Source organism: Typopeltis vanoorti, chromosome 1 (genome assembly GCF_054136105.1).
Source record: "Typopeltis vanoorti isolate ZY-2024b chromosome 1, IOZ_Tvanoo_1.0, whole genome shotgun sequence".
Lineage (NCBI taxonomy): Eukaryota > Metazoa > Arthropoda > Arachnida > Uropygi > Thelyphonidae > Typopeltis > Typopeltis vanoorti.
In genome coordinates this window covers 182637388-182660300 of record NC_143549.1, presented here as the reverse complement: position 1 = coordinate 182660300, position 22913 = coordinate 182637388, and the positions used below count along the sequence as shown (strand labels likewise).

At 35.0% G+C, this 22913-nt stretch overlaps 1 protein-coding gene across 1 annotated transcript in view; it reads left to right on the top strand.

The window, feature by feature from the left end:
* pins (G-protein-signaling modulator pins) overlaps window positions 1-22913 on the top strand; it is a 187151-nt gene that overhangs the window by 26424 nt on the left and 137814 nt on the right. The window contains exons 2-3 of the mRNA XM_090404957.1: window positions 4912-5006; window positions 12126-12355. Coding sequence (XP_090261083.1) covers window positions 12132-12355 — 224 coding nt within the window. The 5' untranslated portion in view covers window positions 4912-5006; window positions 12126-12131. The remainder of the gene's footprint in view (window positions 1-4911; window positions 5007-12125; window positions 12356-22913) is intronic.

The following is a 22913-nucleotide window of genomic DNA, read 5'->3' as shown; positions in this document are numbered from 1 at the left end:
GAGTCTGTTGTGGGGGCTATGACCGTGAATGGATTCAAGGCGAGGTATGATAGATACTGTGTGAATGTCAAATAGTTACTCTTGACATTATGTTAGGGCCTCCCTCGATGAGTCTGTCAACTCCTTGGAGTTGCCTGAGATGATGATGATAATAATAATAGTCCTGCTGTTACTGTTTTGGGAATTATGGATAAAAACAGCTTATGCTCTGAGTCAACTGTATGTCTGTTAATTGTGTGTTCAGCCAGCTAGTCTTCTTGTTTTGTAGGATGAAAAACCAGAATTTCTGCAATATTACTATTATGGGAAGTTCACTCTCTCTCTCACACACACACAGCTCACCAAACCATAACTTAAATGTGTTCACTACACTTCTGACAATACTTTTCAATTCCTATAATTCTTCACGTAAAAGACCCACTCTTCATCCCCTTGCTCACACCCTCCTTATAGTTTACAGGTACCTTTTGTTCTCCCCTATCTCAACCCATTCTATGCAAAATCTCAACTGCATTAATCTGGTAATTACCCATTATCAACTATGCTTCCCCCCTCCCCCTTCAGAAGATGCAGTAGGGCATACTATCAGTTGTATGAAAAAGAAGAAACAGAATGCCCTCCAAATACTACGTTAGCTGAATTCTTTGTTAAGAAGCAGAATAATAAATTTATATTCTGAATATGTTTTATTGTCTTTCAGCTTCATGGTTTTCCCTGAGACATACCGTAATTCGTTTATAAAAAAATTAAGGGTCAAAAAAGAAATTTGAAGAACAAATTATACTTTTCCCCATAGGTTATTATATTCGATTATTGCATTTTCGATTAATGCGCCTGTTTTAAAGAACGCATTAGGTGCATTAATCGAGGGATTGCTGTATATAAAATAGGATGGGGGAGGGAGATAAATGCTGTTTAACTTGATTAGATGATTAAACATTATATATATATATATATATATATATATATATATTTTTTTTTTTCATTAAAGCTTGCTTGAATTATTTGGAGAACCTAGAATTCATTGCAGGAAACCCACTAATTTGCACAGTAGCTATTGTGTGTCTGTTTACTTATTTCACTGAGAATGTACTGTTACCATATTGGTTACCTGCCTTTTAATACCCTTCACCATTTCCTCATCCCCATGAAACTCAACTCAGCCAACAAATCTGTATATATTAGTGGTCATATAATCAAGGCCTTATAAAGGAGAATAGTAACTTCCTTATTCCTGCTTGTTACTGTTTTTCAGCATAGTAGTGATCTTTTGTGTTATTTTGTCCCATTTCACTGTATATCCTCCCTTTAACTTAAATTCCATTATCACTTCCAGATTTCTGATTTCATCAGTGTCTTGCAGTACAGTCATATAGGTATTACCATCTTGGTTGAAGAGACTGTTTATAATCACTTTAGTTTAAAATGTATAACCTGGCAGTGATTATCCTTAAACCACACTGTCAGTGTTTACAAATCTTCCTGCCAGATCTCTTACATCAGTTCTGTTTACTATTGTCTCCCCCCCCTTCTCCAGCTTAGCAACATCAGCAAATAATTAGATATTCCCTTTCAGCTCATCCCTAGCATCAGTAATGTGCAAATTAAGCAGCAGAGGTCTGTGGCATATATATCACTGGCAAGCCACTTGCATTCTCTTAGATTCTACTTCTATATACATCCTTTTGTCACCAACTTCATAACCATTCCCTTTTACTTCAGTAATAGCCTTCCATGTGCTATCCTATCTGATGTCTTTGCAAAGTCCAGCAGCATCATTGTGTAGCTATTTCATTAACTCCATTGTCATTTTATTATGGAAGGTAAAATGCTTAGGCAGAACTATTCCTTCACATAACCACACTGTCCTGTGATATCATATTCCTATTTGGTATTCCTGAATGCGAGTCCTAACTTTTCAATACTTTAATTACTTCCTCATAGATACTGACTATTTCATCTCTGTCTTGGATTATTATTTTCACTTCTTTGCAACTTCCATTGCTGAGACTTGAATTCAACAACCTGCTCATAAGCATTGCCAGTTCTTTCTTATATAATATATAAATATCTTATCATTCCCAGTGCAGAGTTCATATAGAGATTTTGCAATATCCTTAGCACAGTGTTTCTCAATCTGGTTTGTGATGATGGGACAGGTGGTCTGCAAGCAGACTTAAATTAAATAAATATATTTTTTTTAATTATCCAAACGAAACAAATTAAAATTGAATAAGTAAGTAAAAATTATTGAAATGAAATGGATACATAAAAAACCAACAAATAGCGGCAGAATGTTCATTCCATGAACATTCTACCGCTACAATAATTTGTAGCAGCATGACGAGTGATAAAAGAGAGGTGAAGTGAACAACAGTATGGTTTTATTGCTTCCACCTTCCCTTGCTGTTTTGTCAGATTTTAAGTAAACGTGTTATCCAATTGCTTGTTGTTTATTGATTTTTATTATTGAAGGTTTTCCTCATTCAACCAAGGCTCAGTATATCTTCAGAAGTGCTAAATGATACGTGGACAAAATGTGTCATGAGAATGATAATGGAAAGGTGGTTTAGAACTAGGACTTGGAAAAGAAAAGCAAATGAAACAGGTGTTGCTAACCTTACTTGTGATACACGTGTTGTAATGGCGAGTAAATTTGATACTTTTAAAGTAGAAGAAACAAGCAGTTCAAAGAAAAAATACAGTAGAAAATATAACAGTTCATATTTGGAATTTGGGTTTACTGGTGTGGAGATGAAAGTGAACGGAAGCCTCGATGTGTTCTGTGTTATGAAGTGTTGTGGAACGAGTGCATGAAGCCTGCAAAACTCGGACATTTAGAAACTAAACAGTGTGATGTAAAAAATAAGCCATTTGAATTTTATCAGCGACGCTTAGAGACATTAAATCATGGGGAAAATATAGTCATGGGTTCGATTAATAGCAAGGCACTAGAAGCATCCTATCTCTTAAGTTTTCACATAGCAAAAACAAGGAAACCTCATTCTATCGGGGAGAATTTATTACTTCCAGCTACAAAAGATGTGATAAAACCTGTTTGGCAACAAGTTACTAAAAGATGTTGATTTGATTCCTCTTTCAAATGACACTGTCGGTTGCAGAATTAATGATATGGCAGATGACATAGAATCTCAGTTAATCGAAAGACTTAAGAAGAGCCCTTATTATGCATTACAAATAGACAAGACTGCTGATGCGCAGTTAATATGCTATGTAAGATATGCGCATTATAACAACATTCATGACGACATTCAGTTTTGTAGAGCTTTGTCATCCCGAACAACTGGAGAAGAAATATTTCACACTCTCAATAATTACATAATGCACAAAGGGATTCAGTGGAAAAAAATGTATGAGAAAAAGTTATGTTCGGATGGAACTCGCACCCTTATAGGCAGGCATAGTGGGGTTGTTTCTAAGGTCAAGGAAGTAGCTCTGGATATGAATTGGGTGCATTGTTTCATACATATGGAAGAGTTAGCCTCCAAAGGAATGCCACCAGAATTTAAAACTGTGCTATACTAAGCTGTAAAGCTAGTTAATTTTATTAAGGCTCGACCGTTAAATAAAGGCCATTTTCAGTATGATGAAATGGACACTGAATATATACAACTTTTGCTTCATTCTGAAATTCGCTGGCTTTCCACGGGCAAAGTACTAACAAGGTTATTTCAATTAAGGCACAAAGTTTTATTGTCTTTAAATGAACGTATTCTGATTTCGCATCACTCCTTGTTGACAAAGCATGGTTATTAACACTATCCTATCTTTCAGACATTTTTTCGAAATTAAATGAACTAAATCTCTCCCTTGATAAAGGTTCTTGATGCCTATGACAAAATATAGGCATTCGAGAAAAACCTGGTGTTATGGATTAGTTATATAAAAGGCAAACAATTTGCACCTTTTCCAACATTAGAATTTTTTTAGTGGAAAATGATATTTTTGTTGATTCTGAGTTTCTGGAGAGGGTTTGTGACCACCTCAAAACTCTGAAACAGAATTTTGAAACATATTTTCTGAATAACTTTTATAAGAAATTTCTCTGGGTTCGCGATCCATTTCAGGCTTACAGTCACGAGAATGACTTTCGTTATCGAAAAAAAAAAACAGTTAATTGAGCTTTCAAGTGACAGTGGGCTTAAAATGCAATTCCGTGACTTTGGTTTGGCTCGATTCTGGATCTCACCTTCAATGAGGTGAATTTCCTGAATTATCTGAAGAATCATTGAAAATGGTCATGCAGTTTTCTACAATCTATCTTTGTGAGAAGGATTTTTGAAGCTGTAAAGCTCCTTCAAATGAAAACAAAATAAAGAAATCGTCTTAGTGTGTGTGTGTGTGTGCGCACACGCATGCTGATCTTTGACTGAAGTTAACCAATATTGAGCTGGATATCCAGCAACTCTGCAAGGACCGAGTAGCTCAACCATCTCATTAAAAGTAAGTAGTAACATAATTATATCATATTATTTATTTGTTTAATAAGAATTAAAACTTTGTTCAATGACGATACACTTTTAATCGTTTACTTCCAATTTAATTATGTTTCCATACATATTCAAAACATGCTTTTAGATTTATTATGTTATAAATGGCACAGTTTTTCCCAAATGTTGGTAATCCCCACATAGGTTTTTTAAAAAATTACATAACTTAGTGGGTCTGTATAATTGTTTTAGGCATTTTACTGGTCCTTGGGCTTAGAAAGGTTGAGAAACGCTGCCTTAGCACTCAAGTTTATTATATACCTCTTTTTTCACATCTGTTTTCATCAACTCAGTTGTTGTATTACTTTCAGAAAACATCTAATGTGTAATTAAATTATAAATATTGTATTAAATGTTTTTAATTAGCAGCAACAGAATATTAATTCATTTTTTATTATAGGAAATCATTTGATATCTAATGAAGGTATATCCAAGTATTCTAATTACCTTTAATATGGAAATGTTAGCACCTAGTTCTGCCAGTAGTTGCTAAAGGTATGACAATCATTGCTGATTTATGTATCATTTCTTTCTTTCTTGTTCTATCTTTATATTTATTTATAAAAATTATTGAATTTGTATCTCTTATAACATGAGAGCCTCTGTAGCTCAGTCAGTATAGATGAAACCCTTTGGGTGGAAAGACTTTGGTTCAATTCCTGTCCATGACATGAGGAACCTTTATCTGGTCTCTTTTGACTAAAGGTGAGTTAGCCGGTCTCATACAGAGGTAGAGTTTTTTTTCTCCAGAAACTCTGGTTTTTCGTCCCTCAGAACAGGCAAACTAGCCTCTTGAATACCCTCTGCTACAATCGAAAAGATATCCCCCCCCCACCACCCAAGCAGCAGGTCGATTTGGTGGGTTGTACTAACAAAGTCGCATCAAAAATGTAACATGCGGACCCTGCATTGGAAGCAGGATAAATGTGCAGAGGAAGATGTATCTCTTATAATATGATTTCTTTTGTTTAAATAAAATTTTTTTTTTTTTATTAAAAAATGCATCAAGTTGAAGTGTCTAAAGTTATGTAAAACATTTATAGTATAAGCTTGTTAATATACAAATGGTTTTTTACAGTATTCTGATTTATGCAAAGCACCATTCCCTTATGAAAGAATAAACTTCTCTATAAAAATATTAATTTATTACAAAATTTAGTTAACATATATTTTAGTCCATTTTTATCTCATTAAGAAATGAATTTTTTTTTTATAGCTAATACAAAGCTTGGTACAGTTTTGTTAATGATCCATCAGTAGTGAGCACGAATAAGACATTTTTTGGAAATTATTTCAGTAGTAACATTGAGAAATGGAAGACTTTGAAGGAGCGTATTTAATGTTGTTGGAGAATTTGAGGTAATCAGCTACCACAGAGTTGATGACCAAGCAAAACTTTGTGTTACTAGTGATGAAACTGAATAAGCACCCATGCTGCCTTCTGAAAGAAGGATACCAGAATGCATTGATCTTGGTAGAGATTGCACTTGCATTCAGTAACATTGATAACTTCTGCTTTAACACAGAATGCATAAGTCATCCAAATGAAATGGGGTAGATGAATAAAATTATTTCTTGAAAAAATGTTCAAGAAATAAATTACATGAGATTCTTTCTTTGAATTAGATTAAGTATTAGTATTGTTTTCAGTGCTTCATAGAGTCGAAACTCATCTTAGGAGTACAAATTTTTTTACAGACCACAATCCAAATGCTTTTAATGTATTTAACATGCATTCCTGCATTCTACTTGTTGGAGTAGAATGCAGGGATAACTTCTTGTTCTCTCACTGTCTACTGTGGTATGCAGTAATTCTCCCATATCTCTCTCTCTATATATATCTGCTGACCTTGTTAGCTGAGTGGTTAGTGTATCTGCTTGCTAGCCAAAAGGCTATGGGTTCAAATCCCACCATGGGCATGAATTTTTGTGATTGTCCTACTAACTCTGCGATCCTACCACTATTTCTAGTACAAGACTTCGCTTCCAAAACCCTGATGCCAAATGTGAATAAGTATTTGCTTACTTTTTTATTTCTTTATAACTTTTCAATATCAGTATAATAATAAAATGTTATTTTTCCCTTAATCATACAAGATTTGTATCTTGTTTAGGTAATGCATAAACATTCAACTTAAAACTATTTACAGATAATAAAATTTCTGTGTATATATTTAAACTCAGTTCATGTTCTTAAATATTCAATCATATTTAAGAACATGAATAGATTTAGCCATAACAAAAAAAATGATACTACTGTAGTAACAACTTTTAAATCTCTCTCTTTTTAGACAGCAAATCTAAAAGAAATTTGGTATTAATTTCACTGTATTTCCTTGGAGTGAAGATAAAGATATCTATATGATAATCTTCTGAGATCACAGAATTCAACTTGCCTCTCTTTTCTCTCTTCCCACCCCTGTTTTATTTATTTATTTTTTATAGCTCTCCCCAGCTAGCATTTTCTGTTTCCCCTAGTGGTGACTGCTTTTCCAAAACTTGTAACAACTGTACATGCCCATTACTGAGATTCGGAGTGATTTTCTAATGATAGTATGGCTACAATTATATAGTGATTACATGTTATGATGGCAAATGATATAAACTGTTGTAATACGTAAAATAATATACATATTTAGCATTTTTGTGTAGCTGCCTAAGAGAATAAGCAGGTTGGCTACTTGAAATATAATTTCTTTTATATCATCAACATTGCTGATCTGCTTGGATGGTTCAGTTATATTTCTGTTATTACTATTGCAGAATGTGAAATAAATTTCAAAAAAATGTTTTGGTTCATACAAATGGAACTCGATTCATTAATGTTATGAAATTTATACATAACTACAATATGGTAAAAAAAATTTGTGGCTGTAATAGCACTTCACAAGGTTGGAATGTAACCATCTGTTATTTTCAGCACATTCAAAACACTCAGGAACATTAGGATGTGTGTGTATATCAGACTATTAACTGTTATAACAATATAGAATATGTATCTGAATGCCAAAGAACAGGTTGACCATGCTGTGTAAGGATGCAACAGCTTGTGAGGGTTGCAAAGGCAGACCTCTGCCATAATCCTTTGAGAACACAGAAAGTGAAAAGTGATGTTGTGAGAGTTGAATGTTTCACAGATAATTATGTCATGTACTAACTCATGACCTGGGGTGAGAGCCCATCATCGTTCTACTGGACACTTCCTAACACCACAACTTATGTGGCAGAGGGTGATAAAATCAAAGGCATTTCTTAAAGTGATATGCAACAACAAACATGGAGATATCTTCTTCACAAATGAGAAGATTTTCATTACTGAAGAATTGTTTAACCACCAAAATGATCGTGTATATGCCCGAATGGTTGCACAGCAAGTGCCAAGCACCCAGGATTCAGAGGTCGCCCCATGTCAATGATGGTTTGGTGGTAGGAATGATGTATCAGGGTTATCCAAGTTTTATTTCTGCAAGAAAGGCATCAAAACCTCGGCCAAAGTGTATCAAGACACTGCTGGAACCTGTGGTATGGCTCCTGAATAATGCTTTTGTTTCATGGTAGGCAGTCAACCTTTCCAAAAGGACTTGGCCCCCTGCACACAAGGTGAGGACCATACAACAGTGACTGGAAGCACATTTGCCACTTGGTACCTTTGTAGTTCTGAAGATACACAAAGTTGGGAGTTTTTTATGTGGCTTTTACCCATGAAAGATTATATGCCAACTTATGGTGTGTTTGTACCATGCGTGGATTAAAGATTTTTTGTTAATTTATTTTTTAATCCAGAAACCCTGCTCTAGAGACCAAACATGGTTTCTAGGTGTTGAGGCCTGAGGTGGTTTCAAGCCACCTCAGACCTTTAATATGTGGGGTAGTGGCCTCACACTAGGCAATGAAATTCATCTCCAACCTAAATTTAGGAGTTGATTGGATTTAGGATGTTCTGTGTGAAAGAAAGCTTGCACAAAATTGTGATCTCAGTTACTGAGCAAAGAGGTGACTTTGCGGTATATTTGTCAGAAGAATTGGTTAAAAACATGATCAAGGGTATTGGAAAAGTGAAGAGGACTATCAAGAATTGTGGTAGATACTATTATTTGCATTAGGTCATTGCTTATAGCAGTGACGTATGCATCTCGTCCTCATGGTCAGTGGTGGTTGGGAAAAGAAAGTCAGATGGAATTGTGGATATTAAGATCACTTAGGAACATGGCTTCACTATTTGGGCAGCTGGATTTAAGCTGCCCAAATAGTGAAGTTAAGCTTCACTGATAGGAAGGTGAAGAGGTTAGACTGATTTTCAGAACTTTGAGAACAGTAAATACAGCAGATGAATATTACTGAGTGGGACAAGAAAACCTTAAGTCACAGGAGGTCAAAAGCAGGAGATGAGTTGGGTGTCTGACCTAGATACTATAAGTGATGATGTACATCATTTATGTTGGTAAAGTGTTTGTGAAATTTTTATGATAGGGATTCTGGAATGTTTTGTATATCATGCTTAGTGTCATATCATGTTGAAATAGGTTTGTTTTCAAGGGAGATCCTTTCGATCACTGTGACTGTCATTGTTATTATGTTTCATTTTTTTTCAGCATTAGATGAAAGGATAGAGTAGGGACTCTAGGGCATGATGCCCATTGATAGTGCTTTCTACATACAACTACTTGGGCTTTCCTTCCATGTGCAACCAGGTAGTAGTGGGATTATGCACCAACTGACTGGTGCATAGCTTCTTGACAGATTTGGGCCCTGTGTACTTTCTGGAAGTCAGCCTGCAGCATCACCATTTTTAGTAAGCTCTATTGTCTCTCTAATTCCATCACACTTTCAAAAACAAAACAGTCTCCTCAGGTTCTTCTTTCCTTGTTTTTTTTTCATTTTTGTTCCACACAAACTTTTTTTTCTCCATCATAATATCCATTAACTTACTCATCTTTATAAGTGTCAGTTTATAATTTGATTTGTTTCTTATTTAAGCTATAAATAAATCCACACTTCACATTACAGATTATTTCAGTAACTAAGGAAAGACATTGATGTGTAGAAATGATGATGTTATAGTTTCACCATACAGGCTTCAGTTTGGACTACTTTCACATATTTGGCCTCCTGGTTTTTTTTTGAGGAAATGTAAAGATTTTTCGAAGATTCAAAAGAAGAATGATAAGATACTGTCAAGTATCTTATCATTCTTCTTTTCATTCCTCTAAGATACTATCTTATCATTCCTCTAAGATACTGTCAAGTCTCTGGAATGTTGGATACAAGGGTAGATTGAGGGAATGTTATGTGCAGACCCTAGTGGGACAGGAGGAGGAAGGATAAAATTATTGAGACATGTTTGTACCAGATTAATGCAGAAGAGATTTTTCATAGTGGAAAGACACAAGGAGATGACAAGATTTCCCCTTGAAGCAGTATAAATGAGTGAGTGAGGAACAATTTGTTTGCATGTAGATTTGAATGGAATGCATTACCTGAGATGATAAAGTAAAAATGAATTGAAGGTGGTTTCATGATCACTGTATTTAAATGTAAGGACCTTGTATGATAAGTCTTTTGACTCCTTTTGGTGATCTGATATTTAAAGTTTCCTCTTCTAAATAAACCCTGCCTATTTTAGTTTGGAAATTATGCTCTTATGTTTTAATTATATATACAAACACCTCTTATAATTTTTAAGATCAATTTCAATTATTTAACATGTTGCTGCAGATACACTTCTTTAATTCTCACCTTTTTTTTTTTTTTTTTTTTTTTTTTTAGCCATTCCATTCAAATCTGTGCAAAAAAAAAAAAAAAATTGTTCCTCACTCACTCTTTTATACTACTTCCTGGAAGAAATCTTGTCTCTTTGCGTCTTTTTAACCAGTAATCAAATGTTAAGAGAAATGGGATCTGAAATGTGTCAACTACTAGTAATTGAAGTAACTTTAACTACTAGTAGTTAAAGCAACAGTTTGGAGTATTGCAAGTTATGGAAGTGAGTCATGGACATTCAGAAAGAGATCTGGAAAGAAATAATGCATTGGAAATGTGGTGTTATAGAAAGATGGAAAAGATTAGTTATATAGAGAGAATATCAAATCAAGAAGTTTTAAGAAGAGTTGGGATGGAAAGAACACTGCTCAAGAATATTATGCAAAGAAAGACCAGATTTGCAGGATATCTTCTGAGAGGTTCTTTGGGACACCTGACAAGAACTATATTACAAGGGAAAGTTGAGGGGAAGAGAAGACTTGGAAGCCCAACTAGAGAGTGGTTCAATGATATCGTGGAATGGACTGGTTTAAGAATGATGGAGGCGACAGACAGACAGAGAGAAATGGAGAAGAGCTGCTCATCTGCTGCAACCCTCATGCTAGAGGATGCTACCGGATGATGACGACTAGTAAATGAATGTTTACGAAACCACCACACAGTCATATACCAAAATCAGTGCCTTAAATTTTCAGATTTTAAGATATTGTCATTGAAATACAGGCATGCCCTGACTTATGGCTCTTCAACTTATGTTGCTTTACACTTACGGACATTTTGAATTGCCAATTACCCTGAAGTTACATCACTGGCTTTAGCGCCATGATGCTACCACGCGAGTGGTGTCACTGTCTTGCTATCATCAGGTCAGACATGGCTCATGTTATGTTATGTCTTTGTACTGTTGTTGCAATGTGTGATTGTGCGAATATTAAACTTTTTAACTTTCATTCTACTATTTTTGTTGTGATTACACTTAATATAATGGTAGATAAAAGTGAAAAGAAAAGTTGTAAGGCTGTTACATTAGATTCAAAGATTAAAATGATTAAACTTAGTGATAAAGGTGTATTGTAATCTGTGATAGGCCAAAGACTAGGTTTCCTTTGTGCTACTGTTAACACTGATTAAACACAAACAAAAAATTCTCGCTGAAGTTAAAAAGTGCTGCTCTAGTGAATACTACTTTAATTAGGAAAAGGTATAACTTTGTTGCTGATGTTGAGAAACTTTTAATGGTCTTGATAGATAATCAAACTAGTTGCCATGTTCTCTTAAACCGAGCTATTATTCAAAATAAAGCCTAAAGCCTTTTCAATGACATGAAGGATAAGAAAGGTGAAGAAGCTAAAGAGGATGAATTTGGAGCAAGCTGTTGATGGTTTGATAGGTTCAAAAAGAGGTCAAATTTATGTAACATCTAATGAAGACCATTGATGGTCTTTTCAAGGGAGATCCTTTTGATCACTGTGACTGTCATTGTTTCTGTGTTTCATTTTTGTTTCAGCATTAGGTAAAAGGATAGAGTAGGGACATATAGTGAGAGAAGATTGACGTAGGCATGATGCCTATTGATAAAATTTTTTCGAGTTTTTATGGACATTTACGGCACCCCTCTAGAACCAAAGGTGATGTAACTCCATGGTATGACTACAGTAATTATGTGACTATACTTCAGAAATTGCACTGATGTAGATATTTTTCAGTATCTGGGTGTTAGAATAAATAAGCATTATTTATGGATTCAGTATTTGAAAATATATATTCCCTAAGTTTACCCAGTGTTACTTATTTAAATGCATACTTTCTTATTAAATATTTATATAGCATCTTATTAAATCTGTTTTCTTGCAGTAAGTAATGGATCCAAATACATGTCTTGAATTAGCTCTGGAAGGAGAGCGTCTCTGTAAAGGTGGTGATTTTAATGGTGGTGTTGCGTTTTTTGAAGCTGCAATTCGTGTAGGTACAGAAGATTTGAAAACTTTAAGTGCCATCTATAGTCAACTAGGAAATGCATACTTTTACTTAGGAAATTATGGCAAAGCTATGGAATATCACAAGTGTGACCTTACAGTTGCCAGGTAAACTGCTATTATCACATAAAAAATATTTTTTCATTAAATCAGTTATACATATTTAGGTGTAAGCTTTATTTTTCAGAGGTGCATGTTGTAAATTTTTGTACAACGGAAGAAAGGATTATTGATATTTAAATAGTTCAGTATTACTGTTTTATGTTACATATGAATTAACTTTCATTCCCTTGTGCATATATTTCAAACTGGGTATATTAAAACAGCAAGAATAGAAAATATTGCATAGTTTATTTTGATTCAGAAATTGTTACATACATTCCTGATTTTGTATTAATTTATCCTTCTCTAAATTAAAATAAAATAAAAAGCCTCAAATACTGCTAGAAGCATCAATAGCAAAGAGGTGGAGCTAGCAGAGGAGTTAATGTTAATACCATTTCATTTAATACTGAAGCAGATGACAAGAACATACATGGGATAATACTTAAAAAAATAAAAAGCTATAAGATGTTATATTTGGGCAATAGGGATCAAAGGAGGTAGTAGCTATGGTAACCATTATAAGATGAACTTTTTGAATATCGCTCAAGTACCAGTAATGTCGAGCACTTTGGACAATGAAACTCGGTTGTGCCTATGATTTTATAGAAATTCTAATAGAGAAGAATAGAGCAATTTTGAGTCATTAGAGAGAGCAGCTGACATAAAGAAAAAGCTGGTACTTGTTAGACTTAAATACAAGACTAGATAATGAATCCCAGTCCAGTCATATCAGAATATCTTGAGAAAATTTGGAGAAAAGGGAAATGCTAATAATAATGGTAAGTATCTACTTCGGTTCAATGATCAACTACTCATTGCTGATATTGTGTTCCAGCACAAATATGTATATAAAGATCCATGGAGAGAATACATAATAAGAAAAGTATTATCATTAGAAGTGTTATTGGAGAAATAGTGAAGCAGTTTGTAAAAGAAACATTAGAGCCAGAAAAATATGAAGAAAACATTGATTTAGCCAAAGAAACTAAATCAGCTATTTCCACATCTACAAAATTCAAATAGAGATGGTATATGCTTCCATGATTTCTTGATTAGTTGTCTTAAAAATTTGGTCCAGATAAGGTCCAGATATTCATGCCTATTTGGCCTGAATCCAGCTTATTCTTCCCAAGTTTTTGAGTCGCTTAAGGAAGAAACCTAGTTAATTGGAGAGAACTGACTGAAGCCTTCTGACTAATGTCCAGTCCTCATTGTCTCCTAGTGTACTCCATTATTCAGTATACCCTTAGAACTTCAGCGAACAAGGCTGGATTGAAAACATTTGACTTCAAAATATCTGATTAAAATTGCATTCTGTATTGTCTTAAATAACAAACATGATCGTACAAATACTGGCTCAACAATATGTACTGTTGAGCCAGTCAGATATTGTAGGGTTAAATAAGCTCTCACCTTTTTTGTCAAGGAAAGAACAAGCACTCAGAAGACAAGTATTGGAACAAATTGCCATCAGAAGAATTGGAGAAAGATATCATAAGGAGTATCATTGGACAAATAAAAGTGGAACTTCATTTAGACAATTGGTATCACTGAAACTAAGAAGACTAAAACAGGTAAGATACTGCTAAATAATAACTATCAGATGTTACATTCACATGGTAAATTTCAAAATGGGAAATTGGACAAAACCCATTCATGCCCATGTTCCCACAGTAGATCCTAAGGTAGAAGTGGAGTGTCTCAAGTCATTAGAAAGGGTATTTGATGTAAAGGAAAAGTTGCTTTTTGTTGGAGATCTAAACAGCGGATTAGGAAATTAACACTAGACATATATTGGAACAAATTGCCATCAGAAGAATTAGAGAAAGATATCATAAGGAGTATCATTGGACAAATAAAAGCGGAACTTCATTTAGACAATTGGTATCACTGAAACTTAGAAGACTAAAGGTAAGATACTGCTAAATAATAACTATCAGATGTTACATTCACATGGTAAATTTCAAAATGGGAAATTGGACAAAACCCATTCATGCCCATGTTCTCACAATAGATCCTAAGGTAGAAGAGTGGAGTTTCTCAAGTCATTAGAAAGGGTATTTGATGTAAAGGAAAAGTTGCTTTTTGTTGGAGATCTAAACAGCAGATTAGGAAATTAACACCAGACATATAGAAAGATTATGGGAAAAATTGAAGAAAATAGCACTACTACTAATAATAATGATTTGGATGATGAATTGGGATTCAGCACAAGCAGCATGATCCAATATATAGTCATGCATAAATTATTATTATTAGGAGAGACATCCAGGGAGTGAGGCTCATTGAGGAAAGCCACATACTACACACAGCAGCTATCATACTTATTCTTGAATTCATTCGCACTGCTTGCACACACAACATCCAATGGCAATCCATTCCAATCATGCATCACCCTATGAGAAAAAAATCTAGCCCTCACCCACTTCTTAGCAGCATTCATTCTCAACTTCCAAAGATGCCCTCTTTTCCTTTCCCCATCCTCGATAAAATGAAAAATTCCATCAACTGAAATCCTGTATGACCTTTCAAAAGTTTGTAAGTCTCAGTCATATCATCCCAATTTCTCCTGTTGTCTCTAGTGTCTGCAGTCTACAAATTCTGAGTCTGTCTTCATAATCAGTATTCCAAAATCATGATATCTTTAACACTCTCCTTTGCACACTCTCTCTTGCTCCCTCCACTGTATCAGAATCACAATGGAAACCAAGAGACCAGATCTGCACACAATAATCCAAGTGAGGTCTTATCAAAGCCTGTAAAGAGGTAAAATGACATCCTTATCTTTATATGTGAAAGCTCATTTCAGCATTGCGATTATCTTTTGAGTTATATTTGCAATCTTTGCTACACAACCCTGAACTTCAACTTATCTGCTAATACTCCAAGATCCCTAGCTTGGTCAGTTTCTTCTATCATAATCCCACCAATATAATATGACATTGGATGTCTAATCATGTCAAAGTGCATGACTTTGCATTTACTGACACTGAACTGGCATCCATTTTCCCAAGCACACAATTCCAGCCTATTCAAATCATTCTTCAAGTACTGCATATCAGCATCATTCCTAATTACCCTTTCTATCTTTGCATTATCAGCAAATATCTCTTTGTCACCTGTCAAATCATTCTCAATATCATTAATGTACAGATTGAATAACAGTGGATAAGGACTGATCCTTGTGGTACACCACAGGTTACCTTAATTCTTGCAGACTCATATCCCCATATAATACTTTTTGATATCTGTTAGTCAGCCATCCTCTTATCCACGCTAATACTTTATAATCCAAACCATATTTTCCAATTTATGCCACAGTCTTCCATGCTGTATTCTGTCAAAAGCCTTAGTGAAATTTAAACGTATCATGATGTATTCATTCCCCTTGTCTCATTCAGTGGTAAGATTATTATAGAATATGCCACAGTCTTCCATGCTGTATTCTGTCAAAAGCCTTAGTGAAATCTAAACGTATCATGATGTATTCATTCCCCTTGTCTCATTCAGTGGTAAGATTATTATAGAATATGAGCAAATTGCTAATGCATGACTTTCCCCTTGGTAAACCCATTCTGTTCATTGCAAAGTAGAGATTCACTGTCAACCCATTTCTGAATGTGAGCTCTAACCAGTTTTTCTAAAATCTTCACCACCACCCCTCCTGAGTTATCGATTTGTTGATAGTTGGATACACGAGTCTTTGCACCATCCTTGTGCATCCATACATCCTTTTCATTCATGCAGAATCTTCCCTTCTGAAACTCAAATTATTTAGTCTAGTCAAAGGAATAGTCAGTTCAGCTGAACACTCTTTTAGCACCCATGCTGATATCTCATCAGTCCCTATTGCTGAATTCTTATTCAGTTTGTTTGCACAACAGCTCTGATACCTCCTCTTCATACACCTGAGTTTCTTCATTCAGTGAAGAGGTAGCAGTGAACTCAATGTTGCATACACCAGGTTGATAGCTTTTATCAAAATCAGCACTCAGTAGTTGAACAACTTCTGCATCTGTCACCCTCACTCCATTTGCATTTAGAAGGGTTATTCTTTCATATTTATTCATTCTTTCTTTTACTTGCAGCATATCGATAGAATTCTTGTGTGTTGTCTTTAGCTTTCAGAGCCAGTTTCTTTTCATACCCAGGCTTAGCTTTCCATGCAACATTTGTGACTATTCTAGCCTACTGCTTATAATTTCATAATGGACATCTTCCTTATGCACATGGTATTCCTTCCACATCATTCATTTCTTACAAATCTCTTGTGTAATATGATTACACATTCATTTGACTCCTACCCTATTTATTCTTCAAACTCTCAGGACACATTCTGATATCGCATCATTTAAATATTGTTTAAATGCTTCCCATGCACTGTCGATATTCTTTCCATCCAGCAACCGATCCCATTCCACTGAACTCTCAGTGTACTCCTCAGTTGGTCATAATTTTCTGCTTTGTAGTTCAGCATGTAACCTTTTCTGAATGGAACATTCATAAACTTAGTCACTTTCCAAGTGAGTACCACATGATTACTGTCACCAACTGGAGGCAGAATAGTTACGTCTTTAACTGTGAAATGCCTTCTGACACTATAATCATATCTAACACTCTTTGACCATGAGCTCCTTCTGTCACATGCTGCTTGAGGAAGTTGTCTCACAACAGCTTAGTAAATTTGGTTTCATTCTTCTCATGAGATTTTACTGCTACCCAATCAATGTTTGGATAATTAAAGTGTCTCTTTGTGATTACTGTTTTCATGCCTATCATGAGAGAATGTACAAGAAATCAGAAGTCTTGCATTGAATATCACACTGTTAGTACTTATATCTTTGCACTGGTTTGGGACACAAGAAAATATAGGGAATTTGAAATAAGAAGTGATCAGGATTTAGTTCTTAGTAGGAATGAAGTGAATGCCCTATTGAAAACGAAAAATATATACAAAAGTCGTAAAAAAATCAGTAAAACAGAGGTGAACTGTAGAACTCAAATGTACACGTTATTTGAGAAAAAAGATTAGAGTGTGAAAAAAAGAAAAAACCTTGGAGACTTACTTGGTATAATCTGAAGAAAACATTAATTGATTGATTCAGTAATGGAAGAATGGTGACGTTTTCTGCAGATAGAAAAATCTGAACTTCATGGTGGATTCAAAAGTGGCCTGGTAAGAAGCTAGAACATAAATCTTATGAAAGCAGAAAAATGTACACGGTGATCCAAAAGCCGCACACGTCACAAAATAAACTTGAATTTTTTTATTACTAGTGTAACACTTTATAAAACTAAATTGCCACAAACAATGCTCAGTATTCTTTACAAAGGCAAAAATAAACACCATTACTAAAGCAAATGTTCAAAATCCGCCTCATTCTGAGATGCAAGCTCGTGATCTTTTTACTAAATTGGAGGCAACTCGTCAAAGCATGGAATTACTGACTGCTCTGATTGCTTCAGTGATATTCATCTTCAGTTCATCAGCCTTTCAGGTAAGACAAAATCTGGAGGTAATTACAGTACACAACACATTTTTCCTTATCCAGTGGCTTCAATTCTTGAACTGAGTGAACATAGTATGAACGAAGCTTTAATTGTTTGGTTGCTCTCCAAGTATTGCCATATGATATACCTGTTGTAGAGAGTTTTCTAATACTCTTTCAAGGTGAATGTTGCAACACATTGCTGCAGTCACTTTAGCCTTGGTCAAAATGGAAGGTCTTCCATTCCGCTAGTCCAATTTTCCAAAAACATTGGATTAATCTCATAATTGTCAAATTTTGAGGAACAGCAGAGTCAAAATACTTCTAATGAAACTCCTTGTCATATTTCACTGGAGTGAGGTTGTTTTCACCTCTCTGAAATATGACTGTATTATATAGTTGTTGACAGTACAACTGATTGTCATGGCAAATAGTGTCACTATATACAAGATTGCGATTACGAAATGAACTATTTCATGATTATCTTTCCTTTCTTATTTTTGTTATGTATATTCACAAGTGTGTGATAAGTAAATAATTTGGAACAGATGTCTCATTGTTCACTAATGGATGCTATTTGAGTTAATGTCTCTAGTAATGGTAAGGCAGTGCATGACCAACACCCCATACGTGGCAGATAGATTATGCAATAGTGGCCAATAGGCTTAGGGTGCTATAGGTGATATGAATAATTAGAATTGAAACACGTCGATGCAACTCAGTGTCAGCTTTGATGTGTCAACTTTTGTGGCTCATCCTGTAGTAGAAGTTAATGAAAAAAAGCTAAGGAATGTATGAAAAGGAACTACTGTAATTCTGGTTGTAAGACTTATGCGTTGGCTATTTGTAACTATTATTTTACAGGAATGTATATTAAATATTAATTATATAACTTTAATCAGTACTTCCTATTTTGGCAATGTTACATTGCAATCATTAGGGATCACAAAGCAATGTGTGCATGCAGAACATATAATTGCAGATATCAAAGCAAATGATATGGCATCCCTTATTCAGTTCATCAAAAACCATCCACATTTTCTAGACCTACCAGGTCTTTGCAAACAGTTGCAAACTGTCATACTAGGGCCAAACAGACAGGATAGCCAATATCAGAATTTTTGAACTTAAGGACTACATCCATTTTCACCATTACAGCTACTCTGGACTTGCTGGCTATGCTTTTGGATGCACATCATAGGATTTGCTGGAAGAAGACCACTCTTTTGCACAGAAGCAAATACAAATATGAGAGGCTATACCTTGAATCTGCTATGGCCGTGAGAAACTTTCCACACCTCAACAAATTGGGCTGTATGAAACTGCTTCAAATTTGGGGAGCACTCATCATCAGATCTTCAGCCCAACAGCCAAGACCACCCAGTAAAGCCCACTAGAGGATGCTATTTCAGCATCTGTGTAGACCTGATTTTGGTTGCCTTTCTTCAGCCTCATTTGTCCAGTGTTAGTGCCTGCATGCACATATCAATTGCTTTGTAATCCCGGATGATATGGCAGAGTTATTTTGTCAAAATATAGGAAGTATTAATTAAAGTTATTATAATTCATATTTAGTATATATTGTTATTTCCTGGAAAATTATAGTTGGGAACTACTGTAATTAATTTAAAGTTTAAAAATTTGAATGTAAAACAGACAAATATTACACAGATTTCTACTGATATTTGAATGGAGTATCCTTTATTTTATTTACACCAAATTACTATCTTATGGTTTTGCCATCCACCCTTTGCAGTTGAATTGCCAGTTTGTCATTCCCATAAAACAGAATTCCTGGGATTCTGTACTTTCTTCCATTCTCTTTCTCGTAATTATAAATAATTATCACTAAACTTAAATCTACAAGCATTGCTTTAAACACTATGGGGCTCCTTGCCATATTTCACTAAGGTGAGTTGTCTTCACCTCACATCTGAGAGAATACAAAGAAATGTGTAAGGAAGTGAAACTGAGTGTAATAACTAACTAAACAAAAGTCATAGGAATACTTTGGTAAGAACATAGAAAATAAATATCAGAAAGGTAATATAAATATCATATATGTGATTCTGGTTTGAGGCTATATAATCAAAGGTTGGTTTATTTAACGCTCCTATGAAATTAGTGAAATCAGTATATTTATAGTATTTGATATCGACATATAGATATATTTCCTGGTATTTTGTCAGAATACTGTAAATCAGTAACAAAGAGCAATGCTAGTGAAATTGTGAACCAAGAGACTTTCCCAGTGAACAGAGTCGGGCATTTCAGAAGCTTACAAGGATATCAATATGAATTAACTTTGGATTAAAATAAATTATTAGATGGATGATGAGAGAATTGGAAAAGCAAAACATGATTAGTCATTAGGACATGAAATGTAAGCAGCTGAAGCATGGGGGGAGGGGACACTGAATCGGGTAAGATATTGTGTAAATAATCGAGACAGTAAAATCAATTATAAAAAGAGTGTTACGTGGTATGAAGATTCAATTATAAAATATGTTGATGACTGTGTTACTACTTTGAGTTTTCTGGCTGCTAAAATAAAAAAAAATAACAAATGTAATTGAAAAGAAAAAATGAAAAGTAAAATATGGCAGTTCTGTTAGGAACAAATGATTTGTCTTGTGATAATTATAGAATATGAAAAGGACTTCTGAAGAAGCAAGAGTGAAAAGTGAGAAAGTGAAAATAGTTAGCATATACCTAGATATGAAAACTGAATAAGAAGGGCTAGGGTGGCAAATGGTCCACTCGGTTAGCCTAGTGGCTGTGTTCTTCGCAACCATATGCCTGGGGAAGGGGCGTCCTAGGTTCGATTCCCGTCAGAGATGTGAGGAGCTCAAGGATCTTCCTCAGCCATAGCCAAGTTAGCCGGTCTTGGGTGCGGGCAGTAGGGTTCCCCCCCAATTTAGCTATGGTTTTTTCATCTTGCAAGCAGGCCAACTGGCCTCATGAACACACATGGACTACAGTCATGAATACCTCCAATAGGGATGCAGCAGAGGAGTGGCATGCTGGCTGCATTATTTTGCCGTGACTCTTATTAGGAGGAGCCCCAACCCATCTGAAGCAGATGGAAGGGAGAGATAGATAGATAGATGGTGGCAAATGATTTAATGCATAAGCTGTGTAGAAATAATGGTTGCAGATTTTTGGATGTGTGGATGTATATAAGGTATGGCCTGCTTGAATGCATTTGGGAGTCTGATGAGATTATTTATTGGTATGAGACCTAAAACACAGTCTGCAAAATTAAATTATGATTCGGGGAAATGGTGAGATTCTTTATGTAAGAGTGACTACGTTATACAACTATATTGATGATATGAGTATGTGTAATAGTGGAGATGATTATGATAGAAAGATGATTGTGTGTTCAGATGAATATGCAGTCATCTTTTCATCATAGATCTGAGCAGGAATCTGAAATTTGGCCAGCTAGGTGATGCAGATTACAAAGGAGAGTATTTAGAACAGCATGTAAGTGACTTATCTGTAAGCAAATGTCAGGAGTATAAGGAACAAAAGGGTTGAATGTTGTTGCTTTAATGAATACATTGTGGTCTCAGATTATTGGCATTGGCAAGACCTAGCTGTCAGAAGCAGATGTACTAATTGGTATTAAGTGTAATGAGTACAGTATTTTTAAGAAGGATTGACAAGATAGGAGACGGAGGTGATGTTAATGCTATCTGATGATTTGAGTCCAGCTAGGGTAGAAAGCTGTAATTGCAATATTGTAGTAAGGTTTCCATTTACAGGGAGTTTAGTGCTATATGATGTAGGTGGGGTCTAACAAGATCAAATACATTATGGAGTGGGGTTACAGACCTAGTCGATCAGTTGCTGGTGGTGATGAAATGCATTGCCAAATAAACCTAATGGATACTGTTAGATCTTGAATAAGGACCTTTTCATCAAAAGGATCATTCATTCAAGATTTAACGAGAATACAATAATAACAAGAAATACTTGTACTGTTAGTAAAGAAACAAATTGTTAATAGAGAACATAATTGAATTACCTCCCTACTGAGTGTTCCTGGCAAGATCTATGCAAGTATACTTGAGAAACGGTTGAGAAGAATTGTGGAAGAAAAGCTTGGTGAAGAACAAGCTGGATTCAGGCCAAATAGAGGCTGTCAGGATCAGATCTTCACTTTACGACAAATAGTCGAGAAAGCATGGGAATATAACAAAGATCTGTATTTAAGTTTTGTCGATCTGGAAAAGGCATATGACAAGGTGCCAAGAGAGAAGCTATTCAATACGCTGCAGTTATATGGTGTCAATGGGGCATTATATCAAGCAATACTTAGTCTTTATTTGAGTTGTAAGTCAGCAGTTAGAATTGAAGGAAGTACAGGAAGATGGTTTAATGTTAAATCTGGTGTGAGACAAGGATGTACATTATCCCCTCATTCATTATCTATATGGATTCATTATAAGAATTCATTATCTATATGGATCACATTATGAAGGAAAGTGGTATTAAACATGATATCAAAATTGGAGATGTTAATGTCAGCTCTTTGCTTTATGCAGATGATGTTATACTTACTAAATAAATCCGCTACAAGTCTGCAAGATTCTCTGACTAAATTGAATAGCTGTTGTAATAGATATGGTATGAAGGTCAGCAATAAAAAGACAAAGACAATGAAAATAGGCAGAATCATTGAAAATGTCAACTGTGTTGTGAATGGAGAACCTGTGGAACAAGTAAAACATTTCAGCTATTTAGGCACGATTTTTAGTGAAGATGGTAAATTAAATATAGAAATAGACAACAGAATCAGCAAAGCTGGTATGGTGGGAAGTCAATTGAATAAATTCATATGGAATAAGAGAGAAATTAGTCGGAACACTAAATTAGCTGTATACAAGACAGTGTACAAACCAGTTTTAACTTATGGATCTGAGAGCTGGGTCAGAAGTAAAACACTTGACCAAAGACTAGAGACCACAGATATGAGAGTCCTGAGAAAGATTATAGGCGTGAACAGATGGCATCAATGCAGTATCATTAAAAATGAGGATATTAGGAAAGAACTTGGCATTGTC